This window comes from Bombina bombina, chromosome 8, assembly GCF_027579735.1.
Source record: "Bombina bombina isolate aBomBom1 chromosome 8, aBomBom1.pri, whole genome shotgun sequence".
NCBI lineage: Eukaryota > Metazoa > Chordata > Amphibia > Anura > Bombinatoridae > Bombina > Bombina bombina.
In genome coordinates this window covers 97,015,523-97,042,324 of record NC_069506.1, presented here as the reverse complement: position 1 = coordinate 97,042,324, position 26,802 = coordinate 97,015,523, and the positions used below count along the sequence as shown (strand labels likewise).

General features: G+C 36.5%; 1 protein-coding gene across 1 annotated transcript in view; it reads right to left on the bottom strand.

Moving 5' to 3' along the window:
- Nucleotides 1-17,856, bottom strand: part of LOC128638486 (tyrosine-protein phosphatase non-receptor type 11-like) — a 372,663-nt gene extending 354,807 nt beyond the window's left edge. Inside the window, 1 exon segment of the mRNA XM_053690465.1 lies at nucleotides 17,722-17,856. Within this exon segment, the coding sequence (XP_053546440.1) occupies nucleotides 17,722-17,735 (14 nt within the window). The 5' untranslated portion in view covers nucleotides 17,736-17,856.
- Between the last annotated feature and the right edge of the window lie 8,946 nt (nucleotides 17,857-26,802).

Sequence of the window (26,802 nt, the reverse complement as noted above, 5' to 3'; positions counted from 1 at the left end):
AAACAAAAAAATGGTGCGTATTTACAGGATTTATTTTTTTCACAGGGATAGAAAAGGTCAAAAATGAAAGTGTGCATGGGTGCACTTCAATGTGAAATAGAAACATTTTTGCAATATACAGGTAGCCCTCAGTTTACGCCGGGGTTAGGTTCCAGAAGGAATGGTTGTAAATCGAAACCGTTGTAAATTGAAACCCAGTTTATAATGTAAGTCAATGGGAAGTGAGGGAGATAGGTTCCAGGCCCCTCTCAGAATTGTCATAAGAAACACCTAATACATTATTTTTAAAGTTTGAAATGAAGACTTTAAATGCTAAACAGCATTATAAACCTAATAAAATAACCACACAACACAGACTTCACTTGCATTTTTCTGCAAAAAGTTCTTTCTATGCATTCCAATCTGAACTGATTTATAGACAGGAATATCTTGTTCCTTTGAAATCTGCTTGATAGCTCGGGTCTGGTTAAACTGATTAATTTCAGCTTGCTTGGCTTTGCTGCAACACAAGTGGACAGCTCCACCTATTGGCTATTTTAATAAATGCACTGCTTCTCAATGCTTTTCAATAGTAGTCACATGACTGGGAAAAAAGGTTGTTATTCTGAAACTGTGTAAATTGAACCGTTGTAAAACGAGGGCCACCTGCACTTCCATTAGCAAAAATGCTTCTAGTAAGTTATTACAGTTTTTCTGCAGCATTAACACATATTCTGTGAGGGCCTGTAAACCAGGATTCAAACACAACACCTTTTCAGAGAGTCAGCGATAGCTTGTATGACACAAATTACATCTACACAGAATACACACTGCCACCAGTTCTCTGAGCTTGAATACTGGTGCACAGGCCCTCACAGGATATGTGTGTATGCCGCAGGATAACAGAACCATCTTTTACTAGAAGTATTTTTGCTGATGGAAACGCTTCTATTGAAAATTAAAAACGCATTTATGCACATTTCAATTTTGACCTTTCTATCCCTTTAAAGACCAATACATTTTGAAATAGCAAAATAAATTAGTACGAAGTCTATGTAAAACTATGTTTGTCCTGCAGTACATAAAATACTTTTCTCTCAATAGCACTACCGATTCATTTTTATAAGCAAAAGAGCAACAAAGGGTGATTGCAGTGAAAACTTAAAAAAGGGACATTATACAGTCATTTTTTCTTTGCATAAATGTTTTGTAGATGATCTATTTATATAGCCCATAAGTTTTTGGTTTTTTTTAAATGTATAGTTTTGCTTATTTTTAAATAACATTGCTCTGATTTTCAGACTCCTAACCAAGCCCCAAAGTTTTATGAGAATACCGTCAGATACCTACTCCAGCTTGCTCCTGTTTATGTAAAGGGTATTTTCATATGCAGGGGGAGGGGGGGGGGGGTCTTATTTCCGGCAGAGCTAAACTGAGAGCTTCTAAGTAAGTTTTTAAACAGATTTATACAGGATTTTTATATCAGTATCTGTGAATCTTATTCTTTATAGTAGTGTCTATTACATGCAGTTATATGAAAATGAGTGTATACTGTCCCTTTAAAAACCTTACAAAGAGTTTTGTTTAGTGAAAATATATTTTTATTTGTTTCATAGTACCCTGAAGTATAGTTAAAAAGGAAAAAATCAACAGACTGGAATACTCGCATCCATTCTGTAGTCAGTGCCAGGTTATAACTTAGTATTTCTGTGTTTAGTCATATGCAGTTAACTCCACATCAGCCAACACTTCCAGCTATCTAAAGAGTTTTCAGTTGAGAGAATTCATGCACAAACCTCTATAAATTCCCTTGCTGACAAAGGGTTATTCATAGTGTTATAGGGATATTAAACAGAGGGCTGGCTCAACCATGGGACCAAGTGGGTCCAGTGGAACCAAGCAGCACTTGACATGGGGTAGAACTTCAGTGACTGAGTAAGTCACTGTGAGACTCAAATCACTTCTTCTCTGTGGGGGAAGTCGCAGACTCCCAGCATCATAACCTCATCATCCACAAAGACACAGAACCGGTCAGGGGCTACATTTAATGTGGGACAAGTGCATCTCTTCCATAATTTCCTTCCCACTTATTGTGCTTAAAGGGACACTGAACCCAATTTTTTTCTATCTTGATTCAGATAGAGCATGCAATTTTAAGCAACTTTCTAATTTACTCATATTATCAATTTTTCTTAATTCTCTTGCTATCTTTATTTGAAAAGCAAGAATGTAAGTTTAGAAGCCGGACCATTTTTGGTTCACAACCTGGGTTGTCCTTGCTGATTGAACAGCATCAATAAACAAGTGCTGTCCATTGTTCTGAACCAAAAATTGGCTGGCTCCTTAGCTTAGATTCCTTCTTTTTCAAATAAAGCTAGCAAGATAACAAAGAAAATTTGATAACAGTAAATTAGAAAGTTGCTTAAAATTGCATGCTCTATCTGAATCATGAAATAAAAAAAAATTAGGTTCAGTGTCCCTTTAAGCATTGGTTGCATGCAGGTAGGCAGGCTTAGTAAGGTCAGTGGCCAAGCTAGTAGGTTATTATGCTAATCAGTAATATTACTACTGGGGGTGGGGGCTTCATCACATTCTCGGACCAAGGCAACAAAATTTCTTGAGCAGGCCCTGATTAAACAGTATGAGATTGTAATATAAAATGTTTAATTATGTGTAGTTAAACAACTTTTTATTATAATCTCATTATTTATTTTGTCCCTTTTTCCTGTAATTTAACTCTGTAAATGTTAGTTTATTTAAATTCCACTGAATTTCTATAAAAGTAATAGACGCCACCATGTCTAAACTTAAAAAGGGACAGTCTACTCTAGAATGTTTAGTACTTAAAATGATAGACAACCCCTTTATTACCCATTCCCCAGTTTTGAATAACCAACACTAATATATTAATATATATTTTACCTCCGATTACCTTGTATCTAAGCCTCTGCAGACTGCCCCTCTTATTTCAGTTCTTGTGACAGACTTGCATTTAAAAAAATCATCAATGACTCATAAGTAACCACAGGAGCGAGCACAATGTTATCTATGACACACATGAACTAGCAGCATCTGTCAAAATGCACTGAGATAAGAGGCAGTTCAACGGCTTAGAAATTAGCATATGAGCCTACCTAGGTTTATCTTTCCACAAAGAATACCAAAAGAGCAAAGCAAAGTTGATGATAAAAGTAAATTGGAAAGTGGTTTAAAATTGCATGCCCTACCTGAATCATGAAAGTTTAACTTTTGACTAGACTGTTCATTTAAGTTTTAACCTTATCTCACTGTCCTGCTGCAAACAATTAAGAAGATATAAAACAGGCAATAAAACCAACTAATACAAACAAGGTTGCGTGGGATTGTTTACACAAACTCTACTTTATTGCCTGGTATCTATATTGGCAGCACCTATTACTTTATAGCAACTAAACATTACACTTAAAATCATCAATATTTAAACAACTAATATAATGGTTAAAAATACAGCTACATATTATTCTAAGTCTAATCTTTGCTTTAAATACATCATATTTACATATTTAAATGTTACATATTGTCCTTTAAAAAGGACACTCAAAAATTAAAAACTTTCATGATTCAGATAAAGTATGCAATTTTAAACAACTTTCCAATTTTTATATTTACACTTTGAGTCACCAGCTCTTTATGAGCATGTGCAAGAAATCCCAGAATATACGTATATGAATTTGCGTAGAGTAAAAATTGAGATAACTTGAAATTTGTCAGAAATAGTTTGAATTTCAAATGAATAGTAGATTAAGGGGGCGATTTATCAAGCTGAGGCGGACAGGGGCGCAGACACGCGCCCCTGTCCGCCGCAGCTCACCTCTGGCGGGCTGAATTCAGCATTGCACACAAGCGCTATTTTGCGCTTGCGTGCAATCCCGACTCCTGCCAGCGCACAGCCAATCACGCGCGGGCAGGAGCTGTCAATCCCTCCAGTCGGACCAGACCGCAGAGATTGAATTTCGCCACTTTAGAGGTGGCGAAAGATTAGGGACGCAGCAGTCTGATGACCGCTGCTTGTTAAATATGGCGTGCAGGTTCTCTTGTGAGAACCTGCAGCCGTAGTGGGTCAAAAGGCTTGCAAAGCCTTTGATAAATCAACCCCTAAGTGCAGTTGCATTGTCTTTTTATCATGTATTTGTTCATTATGCAAATCTACTGCATTTACTGTTCCTTTAAGTAAAGAGAAAACTTGCTAATTATGAGTTTACAGGAGTAATGAATCTTTGTAGATATGGTCATTATCTAACACCAATGTCAGTTCTTCAACACATCTTTCAAGAGATGCTGAGATAGAGAGAGAATATATATATATATATATATATATATATATATATATATATATATATATATATATATATATATATATATATATAAAAAGATATATAAAGAGAGATAGATAGATATTTATTATTTATTTTTTTCCCAGTAAGGTAAATTTCATAAGAATTTACCAGGCATATCTAGTGTGTACATTCATTTCTAACAAGAGAGAGAGATACATTTTTACATTTTTCAAATTCAATTACCAGTCTGCATATTGATTGCAATTAAAAAAAAAAAAAAAGATGCTCAGTCTATAAACTGCATAAAGCATCAGAATGTAATACTTATGATGGAGAAAAAGTTAAATTAACTCAGGAGACAATAGGATTAAAAAAAAAAAAAAAAAAAAAAAAAAACCACACACAATATTATTACATAAATAAAATACACAGAAGTTACCAAAAAAAGATCTAACATGTTTAGTGCCAATAGCAGCCCTTAATCTTAGAATACATTAGTATGACATAATTCCCATATGTCATTAAACACTAAAAGAATGCTAGATAAAATGATAGTAAAAGCAAAATATTAGCCTGAAAATAATACAGATATATTTGAAAATTATATTAGTTGTTTAAAATATTTAAAAAAATAAAATATAAAATGTTAGCATCCATAAAGGCAAAAGGGTGCTACCATACATATAAACATAGAGAGAAGCGCTATCTCAGGAACAAACAACAACTCTTGTTCTATGACGATTTACCACCTGGGAACAGGATTCTTTTAGCTCTATTATGCTTTTCACAGTCTAATCCCAACTAACAGGGTCAGTCCTACCCTTGATATACCAGACAATTCACCTCTGAACATGGAGCATGGTAACCCCAGACAATTATTTTGGCCTTCATTGAGCCTCCTCAGTGAAAATAATTCAGAGAGGGATTGGCTTGTATTTCAGAGCCGGACTGACCTTGTTAGGTGGGATAAGACTGATATATTTCAGGAAGGTTCTTCTCTATGAAAATCATTATTGGGCTAAAAGAGGCTGTTCCCAGGTGGTAAATCCCTAGAGAACGAGCTAACAAGTTATTAAGTTGGTGTTTGTTCCTGAGAGAGGGTTTCTCTTCCTGTATGAGTTATTAATATGACCCTAGGGAAGTCTACCTAAGGGTGATGGGGAAACCAGATGTGGACTCCTTGTCCAATGAGCGTTGAGGAATATGGCTGCACCTGACGAGGCCCAACGAAGACCGAAACGAACTTCTGGGGTTGCCATGTTCATCTAGGGATTGCCTGGTATTTTGGGGCTGGACTGACCTCGTTAGGCGGGATCAGACTAATATACTACAGGAACGTTCTTCTCTGTGAAAAGCATTATTGGGCTGCTTCCAGGTGGTAAAATCGCCATAGAACAAGCTAACAAGTTATTGAATTCGCGTTGATACAGGAAGAGAAGTGCTCTCTCAGGAACTAACGGGTGGCTAAATGTTGTAACCGTTTCCTTGTCCCAAAAGTGTGTAAACAATGTGTATAGAATTAGAATATATATATGACAGTGCCAAGTCTTGAGTCTGCACTTTTACCATAAATTGGAAGCCCCACAATGCTTAGAGTAAAAATTACAGGGAAGGTGGCAGAATTAATCATTAAAGTAAACTGCAAATGTTTGTATTTTTTTTGCTACACAAACATATCATAGCATATAAAGAAACATAGCACCAAATATCAGTGTTCTCCCCAAGTACTTTTTAGCAGGTATACCACCCGGCTGATTTTACAGACTACTTGGTTAAAACTTTAGCCAAAATTACAAAAATTTTCAATTTTCATTGCATTAACTATAATTAAATACATTTTAAGTAATTACTGTAATTTGTGCTTTGGATAGCTGAAAATTATGTAATAGAAAATATTACACGGCCTCCACCCGGCTTCCTCAAAATGCCACCCGGTGGGCTACATTTTCTGTGGACAACACTGAATGTGTTTAATGTCCCTGTACATAGATGTCACTAATCACTCAGAATGTTTTATTCCATATCAACTCGGATGTTAACTCAGTCAGTGATAGAAGCATCTAAACAATACATTTCAATTTATGAAAGTGTATAATATATATATATATATATTTTTATTTTTTTTATTTTTTATTTCAGTTAATATACACACACTTTTCTGTCAATCAAGTGTGTAAGCACCAATAAGAGTCTATGCATGATTATCAGATCAGCTCTGTGGATTTGTTCTGTGATCTATTTTTGGACTACATATTATTCAGTGCAGGAATGTCCCCTTTAATTAAAGCACTGCTTGGTGTGTTCCCTCTCAGTCTTCTCGCTCATGCTATACGGTCTCGCTAAAACAGCAACTTTAGAAAAACTAAATGTGCAGGTTACAGTTACAAGGAATGAGTATGATTTAATAAAAAAAAAAATGAGCAAAATCATATGCATTATATGTAACAATACACTAAAATAGTATTTAAAGTACTGAAACATTGCATATTAATGTCATTTTTAAGGGCCAAGAGAGCAATCCAATAAGAAAATAATCCAACATGTTACAGCATTTTCTTGTTACGCAAAACCTATGGGCTTAAAGGGACAGTGTACTGTACAATTCTTTATTACCAGCTGTGTCTTCAGGAGAACAATTGTAGATTTAAATGTTATCGCTTTTCTCACCTAGCCCTCAATGGGAGTGTAATTTGTTCTGTTGGCTATATTTACATTGCTTTTCTATAGCCAATACTTAAAAGGGACACTAAACCCCACATTTTTCTTTCATGATTCAGATAGAGAATACAATTTTAAACAACATTCCAATTTACTTCTATTATCTAATTTGCTTCATTATTTAGATATCCTTTTTTTTTTTTTAAGAAATAGCAATACACATAAGTGAGCCAATTACACGAGGCATCTATGTGCTGCCACCAATAAGCAGCTACTGGGCATATCTATATATGCTTTTCAGCAAAGGATATCCTGAGAATAAAGCAAATTAGATAATTTAAGTCAGTCAATTAGAAAGTTGTTTAACATTGCATGCTCTTTCTAAATCATGAAAGAAAAAAAAATTGTGTGTTTCATGTCTCTTTAAGTACAAGTTACCATTGGAAAAGTCATATTTCAAATACTGAAATAAAAAAGGTAAATTAGATATTTGTAAACTATTTAGTACACTCCAGCAGGTAAAATTGAACATTGGGAACAAATAAAAGGAAAAATGTGGGTACACTGTAAAGGAGTAACAAACATAATGCCCATAATGTATGCCTTAAAGAGCCACTAAACCCAAAATCTTTCTTTCATGATTCAGATAGAGAATATAAATTTAAACAACATTACAATTCACTTCCATTATTTATTTTGCTTCATTTTTTAAATATCCTTAGTTGAAGAAAAAGCAATGCACATGGTGAGCCAATCACATGATGCTTCTATGTGCAGCAACCAATCAGCAGCTAGTGAGCATATCTAGATATGCTTTCCAGCAAAGCATATCAAGAGAATAAAACAAATTAGATAATATAAGTAAATTAGAAAGATGTTTAAAATTGCATTTTCTTGCTAAATCATAAAAGAAAAAATGTGGGTGGCATGTCCCTTTAAAGATTGTAAAGAGCTACTAAAAAGGGACAGTCTACTCCAAAATTGTTATTGTTTTAAAAGATAGATCATGCCTTTATTACCCATTCCCCAATTTTGCATAACCAACATGGTGTATAATAATATACTTTTTAGCTCTGTGAATACCTTGTATCTAAGCCTTTTCTGACAGCCCCCTGATCACATGACTTTATTTATTATTTATGGACTTGCATTTTATCCAATTAGTGCATTGTCTGCCACAAACCACGGGCATTAGCACAATGTTATCTATATGGCTCATATGAACTAGCACTCCCCTGTTGTGAAAAGCAAATTTAAAAAATAAATAAAATAAAAAATAAAATATATGTGATAAGAGGCTGTCTTTAGTGGATACAAAACGAGCAGAAATTGAGGTTTAAAGGTTATAAAATATATTAACATAATATAATGTTGGTTGTGCAAAGCTGGGGAATGGGTAGTTAAGGCGTTAACTATCTTTTTAAACAATAACAATTCTGGTGTAGACTGTCCCTTTAATCTTGTAGCTGCAAGATTAAAAAGAACAGTTTAACCTTGAAAAATTCTGCTGTAGGAATGCCCAAACTCCTCAACTTTTTTTTTTTCAAAATTAGAAGTGGCCAGTAAAGCGAATGAAAAGGCTACTGCACACATCATTACCTTCCAAGTATGCCCTCTCCAGAGTGATACCCGGCTTCCCCAAGCAGGCATACCATGCATGGCAAGCAGACAGCCTGAATCTGTTGCACACTCAATTGAAAGGGGCAGGTATGGAGGCTTATATATATAATGCTCTCTTTAAAGTGATGGTAAACTCTCCCCTTTTTTAAAATCAGATCCAGAATGTTAGTGATATTTTAGATGGCGTTTAATTCATCAGTTGAAGATGCGTTGTAGCTTACTTTTTTACGTAGATATAAAATTTAAATAACCTGTGCTCCGCCGCCCAATTTAAACGTCAATATTTCTCTAAGCTAAAGGTTTGAATTGTTCTCCAATCAGTGCTCTTCCCATATGGCACTTTTGTTGTAGCTAGAGCACAATTCAAACCGTTAGCTCTCACAAAAAAATAATTTTGAAGTGGGCGGTGGAGCATTTGAATTTCATATCTACATTAAAAAGTAAATTACAGGGCACCTTCATTATAACTGGTGAATCAAACGCCATCCAATATCAATAACATACCGGATCTAATTTAAAAAGGGGAGAGTTTACCATCACTTTAAATGTAATATTCAAATTATGCAATATTCAAAATAGAACATTTTTAATCAATATACAGGGAGTGCAGAATTATTAGGCAAGTTGTATTTTTGAGGATTAATTTTATTATTGAACAACAACCATGTTCTCAATGAACCCAAAAAACTCATTAATATCAAAGCTGAATAGTTTTGGAAGTAGTTTTTAGTTTTTTAGTTATAGCTATTTTAGGGGGATATCTGTGTGTGCAGGTGACTATTACTGTGCATAATTATTAGGCAACTTAACAAAAAACAAATATATACCCATTTCAATTATTTATTTTTACCAGTGAAACCAATATAACATCTCAACATTCACAAATATATATTTCTGACATTCAAAAACAAATCAGTGACCAATATAGCCACCTTTCTTTGCAAGGACACTCAAAAGCCTGCCATCCATGGATTCTGTCAGTGTTTTGATCTGTTCACCATCAACATTGCGTGCAGCAGCAACCACAGCCTCCCAGACACTGTTCAGAGAGGTGTACTGTTTTCCCTCCTTGTAAATCTCACATTTGATGATGGACCACAGGTTCTCAATGGGGTTCAGATCAGGTGAACAAGGAGGCCATGTCATTAGATTTTCTTCTTTTATACCCTTTCTTGCCAGCCACGCTGTGGAGTACTTGGATGCGTGTGATGGAGCATTGTCCTGCATGAAAATCATGTTTTTCTTGAAGGATGCAGACTTCTTCCTGTACCACTGCTTGAAGAAGGTGTCTTCCAGAAACTGGCAGTAGGACTGGGAGTTGAGCTTGACTCCATCCTCAACCCGAAAAGGCCCCACAAGCTCATCTTTGATGATACCAGCCCAAACCAGTACTCCACCTCCACCTTGCTGGCGTCTGAGTCGGACTGGAGCTCTCTGCCCTTTACCAGTCCAGCCACGGGCCCATCCATCTGGCCCATCAAGACTCACTCTCATTTCATCAGTCCATAAAACCTTAGAAAAATCAGTCTTGAGATATTTCTTGGCCCAGTCTTGACGTTTCAGGTTGTGTGTCTTGTTCAGTGGTGGTCGTCTTTCAGCCTTTCTTACCTTGGCCATGTCTCTGAGTATTGCACACCTTGTGCTTTTGGGCACTCCAGTGATGTTGCAGCTCTGAAATATGGCCAAACTGGTGGCAAGTGGCATCTTGGCAGCTGCACGCTTGACTTTTCTCAGTTCATGGGCAGTTATTTTGCGCCTTGGTTTTTCCACACGCTTCTTGCGACCCTGTTGACTATTTTGAATGAAAAGCTTGATTGTTCGATGATCACGCTTCAGAAGCTTTGCAATTTTAAGAGTGCTGCATCCCTCTGCAAGATATCTCACTATTTTTGACTTTTCTGAGCCTGTCAAGTCCTTCTTTTGACCCATTTTGCCAAAGGAAAGGAAGTTGCCTAATAATTATGCACACCTGATATAGGGTGTTGATGTCATTAGACCACACCCCTTCTCATTACAGAGATGCACATCACCTAATATGCTTAATTGGTAGTAGGCTTTCGAGCCTATACAGCTTGGAGTAAGACAACATGCATAAAGAGGATGATGTGGTCAAAATACTCATTTGCCTAATAATTCTGCACTCCCTGTATTTGTATTGTAATTTACTAAATGTACACCCTACTGATCTTCTAGATAGTATTTTTAGATATAAATGTTACATTCAAAATTTCAAATATGATCGAATTATGAACATTTAAAAAAAGGAAATAACATTTCAAAATTTGGGTGGATTTTCTTTCTTATCAACATTCAATTGTCCAAAACAAAAATGTCCACAGGAATATTCGTTTTACCAAGTGAACTGCACTTTTACCATATTCGCCCATCCCTATTAGAAACTAATGACTGCCAAACATCTGTGGAAAACCATATAATTTCAGCTAAAAATTTTAATCCAATTCAAAAATTAAAATATTAGGGGGGGCACTTGTGGAAGCTTTTGACAACAATAACAAATTTTATATAAGATGGACATGATATTTGCCCTTATTAAAATCATAACGTAAGCTCATGTTTAGTTCCTGGAGATCACATTACAGTAATTACGTAGAAATACAATGTACTTTAACATCAGAAGCTTTCAGAACAATTCACTGGCATTTTCGCAACCAGGAAGCAAATTAACAATTCAAATAAAAGAAAAGCGATGTGGTTTCTATACAAGCACAATACCTATTGTTTATTTTATCAAGTTATTAAAAGAATCTGCATTGTATGTAGCAGAAAAGTAATGCCAATCTCCCACTGCTCAGGTCCTTTAGTTAAGGGATACGCAAGTCAAAATGAAAAACTTTCATGATTCAGAACGCCATTTTAAACAACTTTCTAATTTACTTCAATTAATAATATTTGCACAGTCTTTTAGTATATGTACACTTTTCCTACTGAGCATGTGCAAGAATTAACAGAATATACGTACATGCATTTGTGATTGGCTTATGGCTGTCACATGATACAAGGAGAGTGGAAATAGACATAAAATTTAAAAAAAAAAAAATAATAATCTACTACTCGTTCAGTTTAGTTCAGACTAAGTGCTTTTGCATTGTCTTGTTATCATGCAAATCCACTATATTTACTGGTCCTTTACTTATACTCGGTCAAAATATAAGCGGATATGGAAAGTGCTCAGTGTGCTATAAAAATCTTACTAAATTACAGAGCATAAACATAAAATGAGGCAAATGTCCTGTGTTGAATAAACAGGCCTGTGGATAGTTGTATGCTATACAAATTGCACAAGCTGTTTGTAAATAATTTCAGTGAGAAACCTAAAGTTTGTGAAAAAGTTAATTTATTTTATTTTATCGCATTTGGTGGCATGAAATATACCAAAATGGGCCTAGATCAATACTTCGGGTTGTTATATATATATATATATATATATATATATACACACACACATATACATACACATACATACACACACACGCATACATACAGGTAACCCTCAGTTTACGCCGGGGTTAGGTTCCAGAAGGAATGGTTGTAAATCGAAACCGTTGTAAATTGAAACCCAGTTTATGATGTAAGTCAATGGGAAGTGAGGGAGATAGGTTCCAAGACCCTCTCAAAATTGTCATAAGTAACGCCTAATACATTATTTTTAAAAAGCTTTGAAATGAAGACTTTAAATGCTAGACAGCATTATAAACCTAATAAAATAATCACACAACACAAAATATATAATTAAACTAAGTTAAATGAACAAAAACATTTGCTAAACAGCATTATAAACCTAATAAAACAATCACACAACACAGACTTCACTTGCATTTTTCTGCAAACAGTTCTTTCTATGAATTCCAATCTGGACTAAGTTATAGACAGGAAGATCTTATTCCTTTGAAATCTGCTCGATAGCTCAGGTCTGGTTAAACTGATTAATTTCAGCTTGCTTGGCTTTGCTGCAACACAGACAGCTCCACCTACTGGCTATTTTAATAAATGCACTGCTTCTCCATGCTTTTCAACAGCAGTCACATGACTGGGAAAAAAAGGTTGTTATTCTGAAACGGTGTAAATTATATATATATATATATATATATATATATATATATATATATATATATATATACACACACACATACACACACACACACAAAGGATTATTCAGGGATTCCTGACAGATATCAGTGTTACAATGTAACTCGCTAATTTTTAAAACAAATGGTTTGGAAATAGCAAAGTGCTACTTTTACTTATTGCCCTATAACTTGCAAAAAAAGCAAAGAACATGTAAACATTGGGTATTTCTAAAAACTCAGGACAAAATTAAGAAACTATTTAGCATGGGTGTTTTTTGGTGGATGTAGATTTTGGGGGTCAAAGTTAGAAAAAGTGTGTTTTTTTTAATTTTTTCATTATATTTTATAAACAAAATTTATAGTAAATTATAAGATATGATGAAAAAAATGGTATCTTTAGAAAGTCCATTTAACGGTGCGAAAAAAACAATATATACAGGTAGCCCTCAGTTTACGCCGGGGTTAGGTTCCAGAAGGAATGGTTGTAAATCGAAACCGTTGTAAATTGAAACCCAGTTTACAATGTAAGTCAAAGGGAAGTGAGGGAGATAGGTTCCAGGCCCCTCTCAAAATTGTCATAAGTAACGCCTAATACATTATTTTTAAAGCTTTAAAATGAAGACTTTAAATGCTATACAGCATTATAAACCTAATAAAATAACCACACAACACAGAATATATAATTAAACTAAGTTAAATGAACAAAAACATTTGCTAAACAGCATTATAAACCTAATAAAATAATCACACAACACAGACTTCACTTGCATTTTTCTGCAAACAGTTCTTTCTATGCATTCCAATCTGGACTGATTTATAGACGGGAAGATCTTGTTCCTTTGAAATCTGCTTGATAGCTCAGGTCTGGTTAAACTGATAAATTTCAGCTTGCTTGGCTTTGCTGCAACACAAGCGGACAGCTCCACCTACTATCTATTTTAATAAATGCACTTCTTCTCAATGCTTTTCAATAGCAGTCACATGACTGGAAAAAAAAGGTTGTTATTCTGAATCGGTGTAAATTGAACCGTTGTAAAACGAGGGCCACCTGTAATGTGTGGGTACAGTAAAGGAGTAAGAGGAAAATTACATTTAAAAATAGCCCTTATCCCAAACGGTCAGAAAATTGAAAAGTGTTGTGGTCACTAAGGGGTTAAAATTGTGCGATCTCACTGAATCATAAAGTTTAATTTTGTCTTTAAAGGGAAATTCTAATACAAAAACAAGATTTTTCTAATACATTATAACACATTATTTTGCATTTAGGTCATTTTCTAAATGTTTTTAAACACCTTTACAAGCTAAAGTTCTGATTGGAAGCCACAAAAAATTGCAGTTCCTGTGCAGATCACAGACAGATAAATGGTTTCTGCATATACATATAACCACCAATCACTAGCTTGTGGAGTTTGTATTACATGTCCAAAGCAGTGTATAGCCTTTCAATTAAAGGGATATGAAACCACAAAATGTTCTTTTGTGATTCAAACAGCGCATACAATTTTTAAAAAGTTTCAAATTTACTTTATTATGAAATGTATTTTGTTCCCATAGTATTCTTTGTTGAAGAGATGCCGCCCTAGGTAGGTATCTGGGGCACTACATGGAAGGAAAAAGTGTTGCCATCTAGTACTCTAACAAATGTATAACCTTCTTGCAAAACTGCTGCCATATAGTGTTAAACACATGCACACTTTATTAAAATTTGATAATAGAATTAAATTAGAAAGTTGTTTAAAATTGCATGCCCTTTTTGAATCGTTAAAGAAAAAGTTGGGGTTTCGTGTCCTTTAACCTCTTTGTAAGAGATTGTCACTTTAACCACAAACACAACTTTGGAACTTGTTTCTACAAAACATTTAAAATCTGTATTGTGTGCAAATAAATCTATAAGCCATATTCTATACATAGTGATCAATTATTTAATCTTTTGTATGCAAAGATATGAAACTATTATCTTTCGTTCTCTCATATGCATGGTATGCATTTTGCTTTGCAGATAATCTACATTGCTGATATAACTTCCATCAACAAGAGTACTACACAGAACAAGCCTCTATCCATTTTCATCTGTCTCATTCTGCTTACACTTTCTACTCTTTTATCCGCTCTCCAACCCCTTTAAACAATTGTTACACCTATCAGGTATATGTCTAAAGCCATCTTTAAAAATTTGCAACCAATATTACAGAAGAAAACTGGTCGAGCAAATGACAATTTTAGAGGAGACGAAGAAGGTCATTGAGGACAATGAATAAACTACAAAAAGAGACAGTTAATTGTGTACACAATACCACAAGCTAGCCCTCAGAGCTTACACACTAATATTGCAGAATTGGTGTATGGGGAGCAAAGGGTTAAGGCTTCATATAGGAGTAAGCAAGGGGCATATATGAAGAGGAAAAAGGGTTTACAAGTGATATGAAAGAACAAGAAATGTACACGAGAAATGAGAGAAAGGCACAAGGGAGGTGAGCAGTGATTGCCTAACATAGATAAAGAGGGTAAAGTGACAGCAGAGATAGAAGACATAAGCAGATGGGAGTCGCAGGCAGTCTAAAAAAAATATGACAGTGACATAGAACGGGAAAGTTAGCAGCTAACACATGAAAGTGAGGGGTATTTATACAGGCGACACAAGGAAGGTTGTAATGACCAAGTGAAATAGGGAAAACACATGAATGGTCGACAAAGGTGATTTGGTGACCAATTTGATAGGGTGACACAAGAAGGGCAGTGATTGGGAGACACAACATTAACAAGGGAGGAAGCAAAAGGTGAAAGAAGTGCCAACCAAAAGTGATGTGAAATAAAGTGATGATGGTCATAAAGGAAAGTGAAGCAGTAGGACAGAACAAAGACCACATGGGGAAGTAACGGGTGATACATAAAAGTCAGTAGTAATGGGTGACCTAGGGAGGGCAGCGCTGAGGTGACAAGTGATGGAGTGACAAATTCATTACAAAGAACAAGTATTGGCATGACATATATGAGTGATTAGAAACATGATGTGATGACATATGGGTGGCAGTAATGTAACTGCCTAGCACATATGATGTGGTGACATGCACAGATATTGAGATGATGGTGAGATTACATAACAGAAGACAGTGAGGGGTGACACAGAGGGAGGTGATAATGTGTGTGTGACATATCAGAGCATAACACATGCTGGGGGTTCCACATAGCAGAATGTGATGGGAGACACAATAGAATAAAAAGAATGAGGGCATCTGTAACACTCAAGAGAAGAAAGATGGGTAGTGATGGGGTGACACTTGGAGGAACCAAAGAGTATAAAATATGATGTGATCAAAACAGTGGACAGTGATGGGTGGAAACACAGGGAGAATAAAAATGGGGTGACATGTGAGAGAGCAGTATCTAAGGACAAGGATGGGGTGACATGTGAGAGAGCAGTATCTAAGGACAAGGATGGGGTGACATGTGAGAGAGCAGTATCTAAGGACAAGGATGGGGTGACATGTGAGAGAGCAGTATCTAAGGATGGGGTGACATGTGAGAGAGCAGTATCTAAGGACAAGGATGGGGTGACATGTGAGAGAGCAGTATATAAGGATGGGGTGACATGTGAGAGAGCAGTATCTAAGGACAAGGATGGGGTGACATGTGAGAGAGCAGTATCTAAGGACAAGGATGGGGTGACATGTGAGAGAGCGGTATCTAAGGATAAGGATGGGGTGACATGTGAGAGAGGGGTATCTAAGGCCAAGGATGGGGTGACATTGAGAGAGCGGTATCTAAGGACAAGGATGGGGTGACATGTGAGAGAGCGGTATATAAGGACAAGGATGGGGTGACATGTGAGAGAGCGGTATCTAAGGACAACGATGGGGTGACATGTGAGAGAGCGGTATATAAGGACAAGGATGGGGTGACATGTGAGAGAGCAGTATCTAAGGACAAGGATGGGGTGACATGTGAGAGAGCGGTATCTAAGGACAAGGATGGGGTGACATGTGAGAGAGCAGTATCTAAGGACAAGGATGGGGTGACATGTGAGAGAGCGGTATCTAAGGACAAGGATGGGGTGACGTGAGAGAGCAGTATATAAGGATGGAGTGACATGTGAGAGAGCAGTATATAAGGACAAGGATGGGGTGACATGTGAGAGAGCAGTATCTAAGGACAAGGATGGGGTGACACGTGAGAGAGCAGTATATAAGGATAAGGATGGGGTGACATGTGAGAGAGCAGTATATAAGGACAAGGATGGGGTGACGTGAGAGAGCAGTATATAAGGACAAGGATGGGGTGACATGTGAAAGAGCAGTATCTAAGGACAAGGATGGGGTGACATGTGAGAGAGCAGTATATAAGGATAAGGATGGGGTGACACGTGAGAGAGCAGTATATAAGGACAAGGATGGGGTGACGTGAGAGAGCAGTATATAAGGATAAGGATGGGGTGACATGTGAGAGAGCAGTATATAAGGATGGGGTGACATGTGAGAGAGCAGTATATAAGGACAAGGATGGAGTGACATCTGAGAGAGCAGTATATAAGGACAAGGATGGAGTGACATGTGAGAGAGCAGTATATAAGGATGGGGTGACATGTGAGAGAGCAGTATCTAAGGACAAGGATGGGGTGACATGTGAGAGAGCAGTATATAAGGATAAGGATGGGGTGACATGTGAGTGAGCAGTATATAAGGATAAGGATGGGGTGACATGTGAGTGAGCAGTATATAAGGATAAGGATGGGGTGACATGTGAGTGAGCAGTATATAAGGATAAGGATGGGGTGACATGTGAGAGAGCAGTATATAAGGACAAGGATGGGGTGACACATACAAGAAAATGATGGGGCAACACTTACAGTGGTAACAAAGGGAGGACAGTGATGGGGAGGCAATAATATAGAAACAAAGACAGTAATGGTGCGGTTAAGTATGTGGATAACAAAGAGATTGTTAATTGCGGGGTGACATGTGAGAGTAACACATTGAATAGTCTAACATACAGAGGACAGTACAGAGTCAGGACAATGAGCTAGCTAAGAATGGGATCCTCGTTGCCTGTGTCACACCTCTTACCTGCGGGACGTCATATCAGCTGGCCGTTCAGTGTGCAATGTTGGGGTGGGCGGATCCTCCACAGAGCTCAAAACCGTCCTCGCGTTACCCTGCTCAGTGCTCACTGCTCACTGCAGCGCTGTCTAGAAAACCCCGGTCACCCACAGATAGCGCCCTATGCCCCGCCCACAATGACAACATAGCTCGCCTGTGTCCGCCCACAAATATCACATTTATTTAACGCCACGCCCACATGACCAATTGCAGCTAAACCATCCCCGCGATTGAAGTTATCTGTGTACTGATTGGCTGAGGTCTATTTTAACGTCAGGGGGGAAATCCCCGCCCGAGAAGGGAGAAGAGGGGGGTGTAGTTAAAGACACAGCGAAAGTATTCACATATGCCCCGTGGTGTCTGTCATTATGTAACGTCTCTATAAATTGCTGCACTTCCCCAATGTTTTACACTGTACTAGTGCTTGTAACTGAGTATTGTAAAATACTGGATTATATCACACGTACTATTTATTACTATAGTTTTTTTGTAGCTATTAGCGAACCAAATGGTATTTCTTTATAACTTTAAAAAGAACGAAATATCTTTACAGATGACAATATTTTTCTCAGACGTATCTGACAAGCATAGTAGTTTTCTTGAAGTTCATTAAATTACAAATTTCTGTAAGAATAATACGAAGAGAAAATAGGCACAAGATACGAGACTGACTGAACCAAAAAAAAAACCAACAGCAAAATGTCACCCATAAAATAGCTTGAGGTACAGCCGAATGGCAATGTAACTAATGTAGAATAAATATAAAAGTAAAGGTCCCAGAACAATAATAATAAAAAATAATCTTTTGAGGGATTTGCTTTTGAAATCAAGAGGCATTTTTAAATAGGTAATAATCTTGAATATTTTCTAATCAGTCATCAGTTGACTGCACCTGTCTCATTTTGCATTGTATTTATACCTCATGTTCATCTTTTGGAGGAATAGTATCTGTATAAAAAAAAATACAAAGCATCATAAAACTCCTTTTTTGGAAGGTCTACTAAATTATAATCACAATATCTACCTCTATACTATACACATGGCATAAAATTACCTCATGGATGGGTCTGCAACCAAGGGCCAGGGATAGGCAAGGTGTTCGTACACGGACGCTGGTGTCCGTGACCGGCCCTTGCAGTGTCTGCCGCCCGTTTTACGGTGGGGAGGGATTCGGGATGAATAGAATCCTCCTTGACACATGCGGCGCCATGTTTCGCAGGGTTGGAGCAGCGCCCGCGTGAGGAAGCCACTCAGTAGCGGGAAAATTAATCCGAGTGAGACGAGAGAGGGGCGATTCAAGAAGCGAGCTGGGATTGCTCTGTTTCTTTATATGCAAAGGTAAAGCATGCAAAAACAGTTCACTTTAACCCTTTGATGACATGGTTAATTTGTCTACATCGGAACAATGTTTCAATGTAAACAAATTGAAATCCCGCAATTGTGGAGATTTCAATAATGGGATCGGGTCAGAGGGGCGTCCCTATGACGCTAGGCACGCCCTCCAGACTGCAATCACATCCTAGAAGCGCCATTGGCTTCAGTACAGGCAAACGGCTAGGACGTTGTATTCCGTCCTAACAGCGCTAAAGCCAGGCGCAGTTAGGATGAAATAGAACGTTATAACAGCGTTAAAAGGTTAACAGGCAGCGACCTGAGATCTAGTGCTGATTATAAGGAAACAATAGTGGTAATTTTAGCTTGTGCCCTGCTTTTGCACATCTCTAGTTTACCTCTGTTGTTATAGCTATTTTGATATCCCAGACTGTCATGATATATAAATATTCAATACTATTTTCTCATTCTGGCAATGTACATTTTAATTTAAAATGCATAATATTTATAAATTGAGGAGAATAGCTAAGAAAATCATAGTCTGATTTGTAGATAGGGTTGCCACCTTTCTTGGAGGAAAATACCGGCCATGCTAATTAACATAAATTTGCATAAATAATTAAACAGCATAACTCAAAAACTAAAGTAGATAGGACTGATTTTAAATGCTCATTTGTTTATAACTAGTACTCATCACACTCAGAAGAAGTTTCACTTTGACAGGGGCTTTCTTTCAATATTTATTCTTTATTTTCTACATTGACATGAACCTTAAAAATACCGGCCATGTCGGTAAAATACCGGCTGGGTGGCAACCCTATTTGTAGAGAAAAAAAATAATGGAAAACTACTAAAAAAAATTTTTTAATGTTGTTTCATGTTTTTATCACAGACAAGTTACAGTTCTGTCTGTTTTTTTATTTAGTTATTTATTTTCTCTCTAAAAGATTAGATTTTTAACCATTAATAATAATACAATTTAAGAAACTTGAGGGGTTTCACAAACCAACAGGTCACAAAGAGGCCAGCGTTCTATGACACTTTTTAATTTTTGTTACTGCATTCTTTATTCCCTAAAGCCAACAAAATGGTGATATTTCCTTTTTTAACTTTTCGTGCACCACACTCAATATAATTTATGATCCAGTTAGATTGATGGAAATTTTGTTTTCAATAAAGGGACACTAAACCCAATTTTATTCTTTCGTAATCCAGATAGAGCATGCAATTTTAAGCAACTTTCTAATTTACTCCTATTATCAATTTCTCTTCGTTTTCTTGGTATCTTTATTTGAAAAAGCAGGAATGTAGGCTTAGTAGCCGGCCCATTTTTGGTTGGGCACCTGGGTAGAGCTTGCTGATTAGTAGCTAAATGTAGACCTTGGTGTCCTTCACTAAAATCTGTACTTTGGAAAATGTCTGCCACAGCTTGGGTCCATGCCTATCCCTGCCAAGGGCTGCAATTCTGCAGACTACATTTAAAAAAACTAGTCTATATTTTATAGGCCATGCAACTGACCTCTCTTAAAAGTAGTTCCTAGAAAGTACAATTAAAAATGCTATGTAAGTAGAACTCCCAACCATCCAATATTTTTGTGGTTATTGTGCTGCCAGCTTACAAACTCCACAAGAATAAATAATGAGCAGCAGTTATTAGGGAAGGACACTAGTTGAGGGTCACACAAAAGCCGTTATCAAGGCTCTACATTTTGCTTCTCCCTAGGCCCCGCTGCCCACTATGGGCTAGATTACGAGTGGAGCGCTATCGTTTGTGCGCAAGCAATAATATTCTCAAGGCCATATGCACACGTTATTTCCACCTGTATGACAAGTTGAACGTAAATGCGAAAGCGTAAGTGCATTCACAAATTATGCTAGTGATTACCGCGACTTCAGAGCTCTGGTTACACGAGTCAAAAAAGTGTCACAAAACAAATCACAAATAAATTTAAAAGTACAGTTACACGCATAATGACACTATCTAATAAAAAAAAATTCTTTTAAAAATTGCGATAGAAAAAGTTATAAGGACTCACAGATATAAGATGTCAGGTGTATAAATTATATGTATGCATATAAATATATATGCGTGTATTTCTATACATATGTATTTACAGACATATATACACATATAAATACATACATATATCTCACTGCAATCCTGTGCTCGTGTTTGCGCGAGCTGGCATCTATTTTTTTTTGCTCAAAACATGGCTTCATAAAATCTATAGGGGAATTAAGATCCTGCGTTCACATCTTCGCTGTCTTTTTTTTGCGCTAAGATGCGACCACGAAAGAGCAAAAGTTTTACTCGCGACCTGTAATACGTGAGCTACTAGGTGTGTGATGGTAAAAAAAAAAAGTTGAACACTGATAAAGCATATCTATATATTATTTATATATATTCTTTATTTATTTTGACAACAAGGCAGTGGTTTTATACATTTGGCTGCCAGTAACAAAAAAATAATAAATCTGTGATTTTACTCCCTGTCAACTTTCATTAATACACAAAGAGAAATAAAAGGAACCCCCTTAACTGTCACAAATACAGAGCAGTGATTTGACTCTACTTTGGTTCTCAGTAAGATGCTAAGAAACCGTTTTACCTTCACTGTTGGCAGTAACACAACGGACAGTGATTTTTTTTTTCTTTTTGGCTTCTATTAACACATACCATAACAATTACATATCTTAATAGCTGTCAGTAATGCAGATAACAGTTATTTAACGAATTTGCCAGAAATACACAAATTAATAGTATAGCATCACATGATCACTTCTATGTGGCGCCATATTTGTAAAGTATTGAGGCCTAGATATCCTTAAAAAAATAGCCTCAAATTAGAGCACCTACAAAAACTGAACATTTAATATAGTATCTGTGTTTTATTAGATTTTACAGGGCAGCTGATAGAAATGTCTGACTGTTCAGTTCACTGGTATACCCCTAGTATTAGTAGGATAATCAAAGTTTGGGAACTATACTCATTCATTCACCTTTTCTGTCAAATCCATTGCACACCCCAATCCTGCCCCTGACCCCAGCTTGATTCCACCCCAGTCTGCTTATTTCTCAAGTTATTGTGACTCTGCCCCAACCTCCTAGTCCCAGATAATGGAAAGTTTATCTCATGTTTTGAGGCAACCAGCAGATATAGAAAAGACAAACCAATCATATCAAAGGAGTATGCATTGCAATTCTTTCTGGCCAAGTAATTAACCCTATACTAAGCACATCCTAACCCAAACTATTTTCTATTCACTCTTTAGCTACTAATGCCAACTTTGCCATTTTAATTTTACTAAAAGGATGCAGCCAACATTCTGAGCACAACATTATGAATGTTTTCTAATGACTTACACTTCTTTGGCTGCAGCTCAAAAGATAGATACTGTACTCAAGGTTTCTGTTCTTGAAATTAATACATACCTACATTTTATATTTTACTGTTTTATTCCAAACTATACTATTATACACAAAATAAAAATACAGTGTCTAATTTGAAAACAGTGTCTAATTTGAATAGCACATATTTGACTGAGGTATATTTTTTGCCCTTAAAGGGACATTATACACTCATTTTTTCTTTGCATAAATGTTTTGTAGATGATCTATTTATATAGCCCATGAAGTTTTTAAAAAAAAAAAATGTTTAGTTTTGCTTATTTTTAAATAACATTGCTCAGATTTTCAGACTCCTAACCAAGCCCCAAAGTTTTATGTGAGTACTGATGTATACCTTCTCCAGCTTGCTCCTGTTTGTGTAAAGGGTCTTTTCATATGCAAAAGAAGGGGGAGGGGGGAGAGTGTCTTATTTCCCACTTGCAGTGGGATTTACAGCTACCTTTTCAACAAAGCTAAACTGAAAGCTTCTAAGTAAGTTTTTAAACAGTTTTATACTGGATTTTTATATCATCATGTGCATCTTATTCTTTATAGTAGTGTCTATTACATGCAGTTATATGAAAATGAGTGTATACTGTCCCTTTAATTTGTCTATTTTTTTGGTGCCAGAGAAATTTATGGATATCTGCAGCAATTTTGAAGAAAATAAAAAGCTCCAGGTCCAGATGGCTATACGTGCGTAATTATTATACAATAGTTTTAGACAAAGCAAGAAGCAAGTTTATTTAATTAATAGACAATGGGATCTTTTTTTAAGTTGCACATTTCGGTTTTGTCTAAATGCAGAAAAACAGTCAACCAACTACGAAACATTTATCCTTTCAACGTACTCAATAAAACTCTATGGTAAAATCCTAGCCAATGTATTAATAGATGCCTACCACTTCTGACTCACATGGATCCATCTATTAATCCCTGGCAGCAAAGCCAGCTGAATGATAGCCAGTGGGACCATGGGCCCAGGCAGAATTTGACAGGGCGGCTCATAGGGAGAACATATTAAGACTAATAGTATTTTTAAGAGAATAAAACATTCATATGATGTCCATTAGCTGGATATCAACGTGCTTTTGTTTAAAACTTTAATCTTTGAGACTCCTGCCGATGGTTGGTTTAGATTGTAGTAGACAGAGAGTTAAGGGAAACTTGTCATTTTATTCTTAGACTAAGAATTGTCTCGAGCTGGCTTTGCCTGGCACAGAAAATTGTCTTGAGCAGGCCTTGCCTTGCACAGAAGTTAGGGTTAATACTATAGAAGCTATTCAGTTAATACAGCACCCCCAAATCTTAGAAGATTACACTAGTGTTCTTTCAAGAGATGCCTTTGACAGTGGGATTGGAGCTTTATTGCAAAAAAATGAAAAGTTTCAGGCTGTGGTACAATTTTTTTAGCCAGTAAAAATATCTCAAATATTTCTACCCCAGTGGAAGTGATTGATATGTTCAGAATCATTTCAGTTTTCCAAAGGAGGAGCTAGATTATTAGTAGAGTGCTATTTAGCTCTTTCGTTCGAGCATAAACTACGCTAGACAAAGGCTTGTTGTGCACGTTGGGGCGTGCTCGTCTTACAAACTGAAAGTACAAATTTTGCACATGAGCATAAATCCGATTTGTGTAAAAAAAACTTCTCCCATAGATATTAATGGAGCACAAAAAATGAAAAAACAAAACAAAATTAACAACCTTATTCGCACACTAACCCAACCGCATTTATTCACCTGACATGAATTATTCATATTTCACATTCCAATGTTCTTCACATAGAAGAAAAAAAAATATTTATTCTTAAATAAATAAATATATACATATAATTTGTTTGGTATAATTTCTCTCTCTCTCTCTCTCTCTCTCTCTCTCTCTCTCTCTCTCTCTCTCTCTCTCTCTCTCTCTATATATATATATATATATATATATATATATATATATATATATACAGTATATATATATATATAGTATACAGACCACACTCGCTGGATTTCAGACAAATTTCAGTATTACTTTATTTTTTAGACTTGTCTGAGGAAGGGGAGATTATACTCAAATCGTCACCAGAATAAATATTGCAGTTTGTCTAAAATCGAGCGAGTGCGGTCTGTATACTTTCTATTTATTGCCCCTGCCGACACCCTGGTTGTTGTCATTGTTTGGTTTGTAAAAGTGCAGTTCCTATCATCTCTGTATGTATATATATATATATATATATATATATATATATATATATATATATATATATATATATGTATATATATATATATGTATATATATATATATATATATATATATATATATATATATATATACACACACACACAGACAGAGAGAAGTGCACTCATACGAACTGGCTCAATACCATTGTTAGCCTGTTCTATGGCGATTTACCACCTCTTTGTGTATATATATATATATATATATATATATATATATATATATATATTATGTGAAAAACAATGGAATGTAAAAAATGTACACTACATACACAGTTAAACACGTTATTCAGTTTTCATAGTGATTATCAATGCTCTTTCATGTATTTTGACTTTCAGGTATTTGACTGCAAAGGGCTCCAATGTACATATAGATATATACTGTATATATATATGTGTATATATATATATATATATATAAAAGATTTTCCGCAGCTGCCCTTCCACTGTGCGTGTGCAACACTTACAAGCTTGAATAAACTACTTGTTGCTTCACATTCCCGGATTCCTCGCTTCTTTTATTCTTTGCATTTACGGCTGAAATAGCTATTGAGGACCAGCATCCTTACCCTGTACTCACAGTCTTTCCCAGCTGTCTCTCATAGCGCTGCCTCAATTGCTTCACCGGCATTCTCTCACATACCTCTGACGCCATCCAGAAGGAGGGGCTTTCCTACGGAGCTTATCCCTGAGGATACACAGACGGACTCCTGAGTACTCCCTGACTCGATCAGCTCATCAGGACCCACTACATCACAGATGACACAGAAATGTGACACGCCCACCTTTACTTATGCCCCAAGCACGCGGACTACGAAGTATCGCCTGGTCGGTACAGTCAACACAGGGACGCCATGCAGAGGTGAGACACTCACCATCACTCCATTAATTGGCATTCGGCAACCCCTCAGCGGCTCTAGAGGTACGTCACTTTTCGCGCATAACAGATTCACAGACACTTTGCCGGTAGCACATTCTTTTACTCCCACAATAAGACACAGTCATTGTCAGCTGAGCACACACTAACTTTAAAAGGTTACCAACCTACCTGTCTCAGCCTGACACGGGACAAGTACCACATTTAAGTGTACTATATTGACTGCAGTTCGTCAGCACATTCTGATACCATTGTATTTGCGAATATTTCACATTCCAATGTTCTTCACATAGGGGAATGTGTTCTTAGCATTTTTAAAGAGATAAACCTATATATATCTACACCTAGGTATAATCATCTATATATAAGTATAGATATATATTTTACCAAAAAAAAGCTGAAATATATAGAAATATGTATTTAAGAATAAATACAACATAGTCTGCTATGTGAAGAATGTGAAATATTAATTTTTCATGCCGGGTTAGCGCACTTGAGAAAACTTTCGGGTTTGCGCTACTTTTTGGGTGTTTTTTTTTTTTTTAAGTATACGGGGGAATACATTAACGAGGTTGTGATATTCGAAGTTCTTACTTTTAGCGGAGGTAATACGCTCGCTAGTGGAAGGAATAAATAGCGCTCCACTCGTAATATAATAGCCCTTAATAGGGAGCTATAAAAATTGGGCAGAAGCGTTGAACTTTTCATTAAAGTCTAGGGGTCCGTCCTGGAAAGAAGCCTGCTCCCATCTACACAAGACATCTAGAGCCTCCAAAGAAGAGTGTAGCCAGGTTTCCTTTACATTATTGCAGCAGGGATGAAGATCTTAAGGACAGCTGCACCACTTAGGAAGGAGAGTAATTTACATCACTTGTAATATACATGGGCTGTACTGTATTGCACCTTGTTTTGTCTTCCATCGGGTGCATGAGCCATTGTGCATCCTTGTACACTTTTTTTGAAGTTTGAATGTGTCACTTATATTTTTCCCTGTGACGTACAGGATTAACCAACCTTGCACCAGTCACCAGTATTGGCACAGAAAAGGTTAACCAACCCTTTCCACTTTATCCAGTTTCTCACAGCCTAGCCACTGTGACCTGGTTCAGTGGGTGAAAGGGTTAACAAACCTTCTCTAGTCTATACTAGACATCCCTTTAAATACAGCTGTTTATCAGGTTAGATTTCTGACAGGCCCCTTTCAGAGTAGACCAGGGTAGTGCCC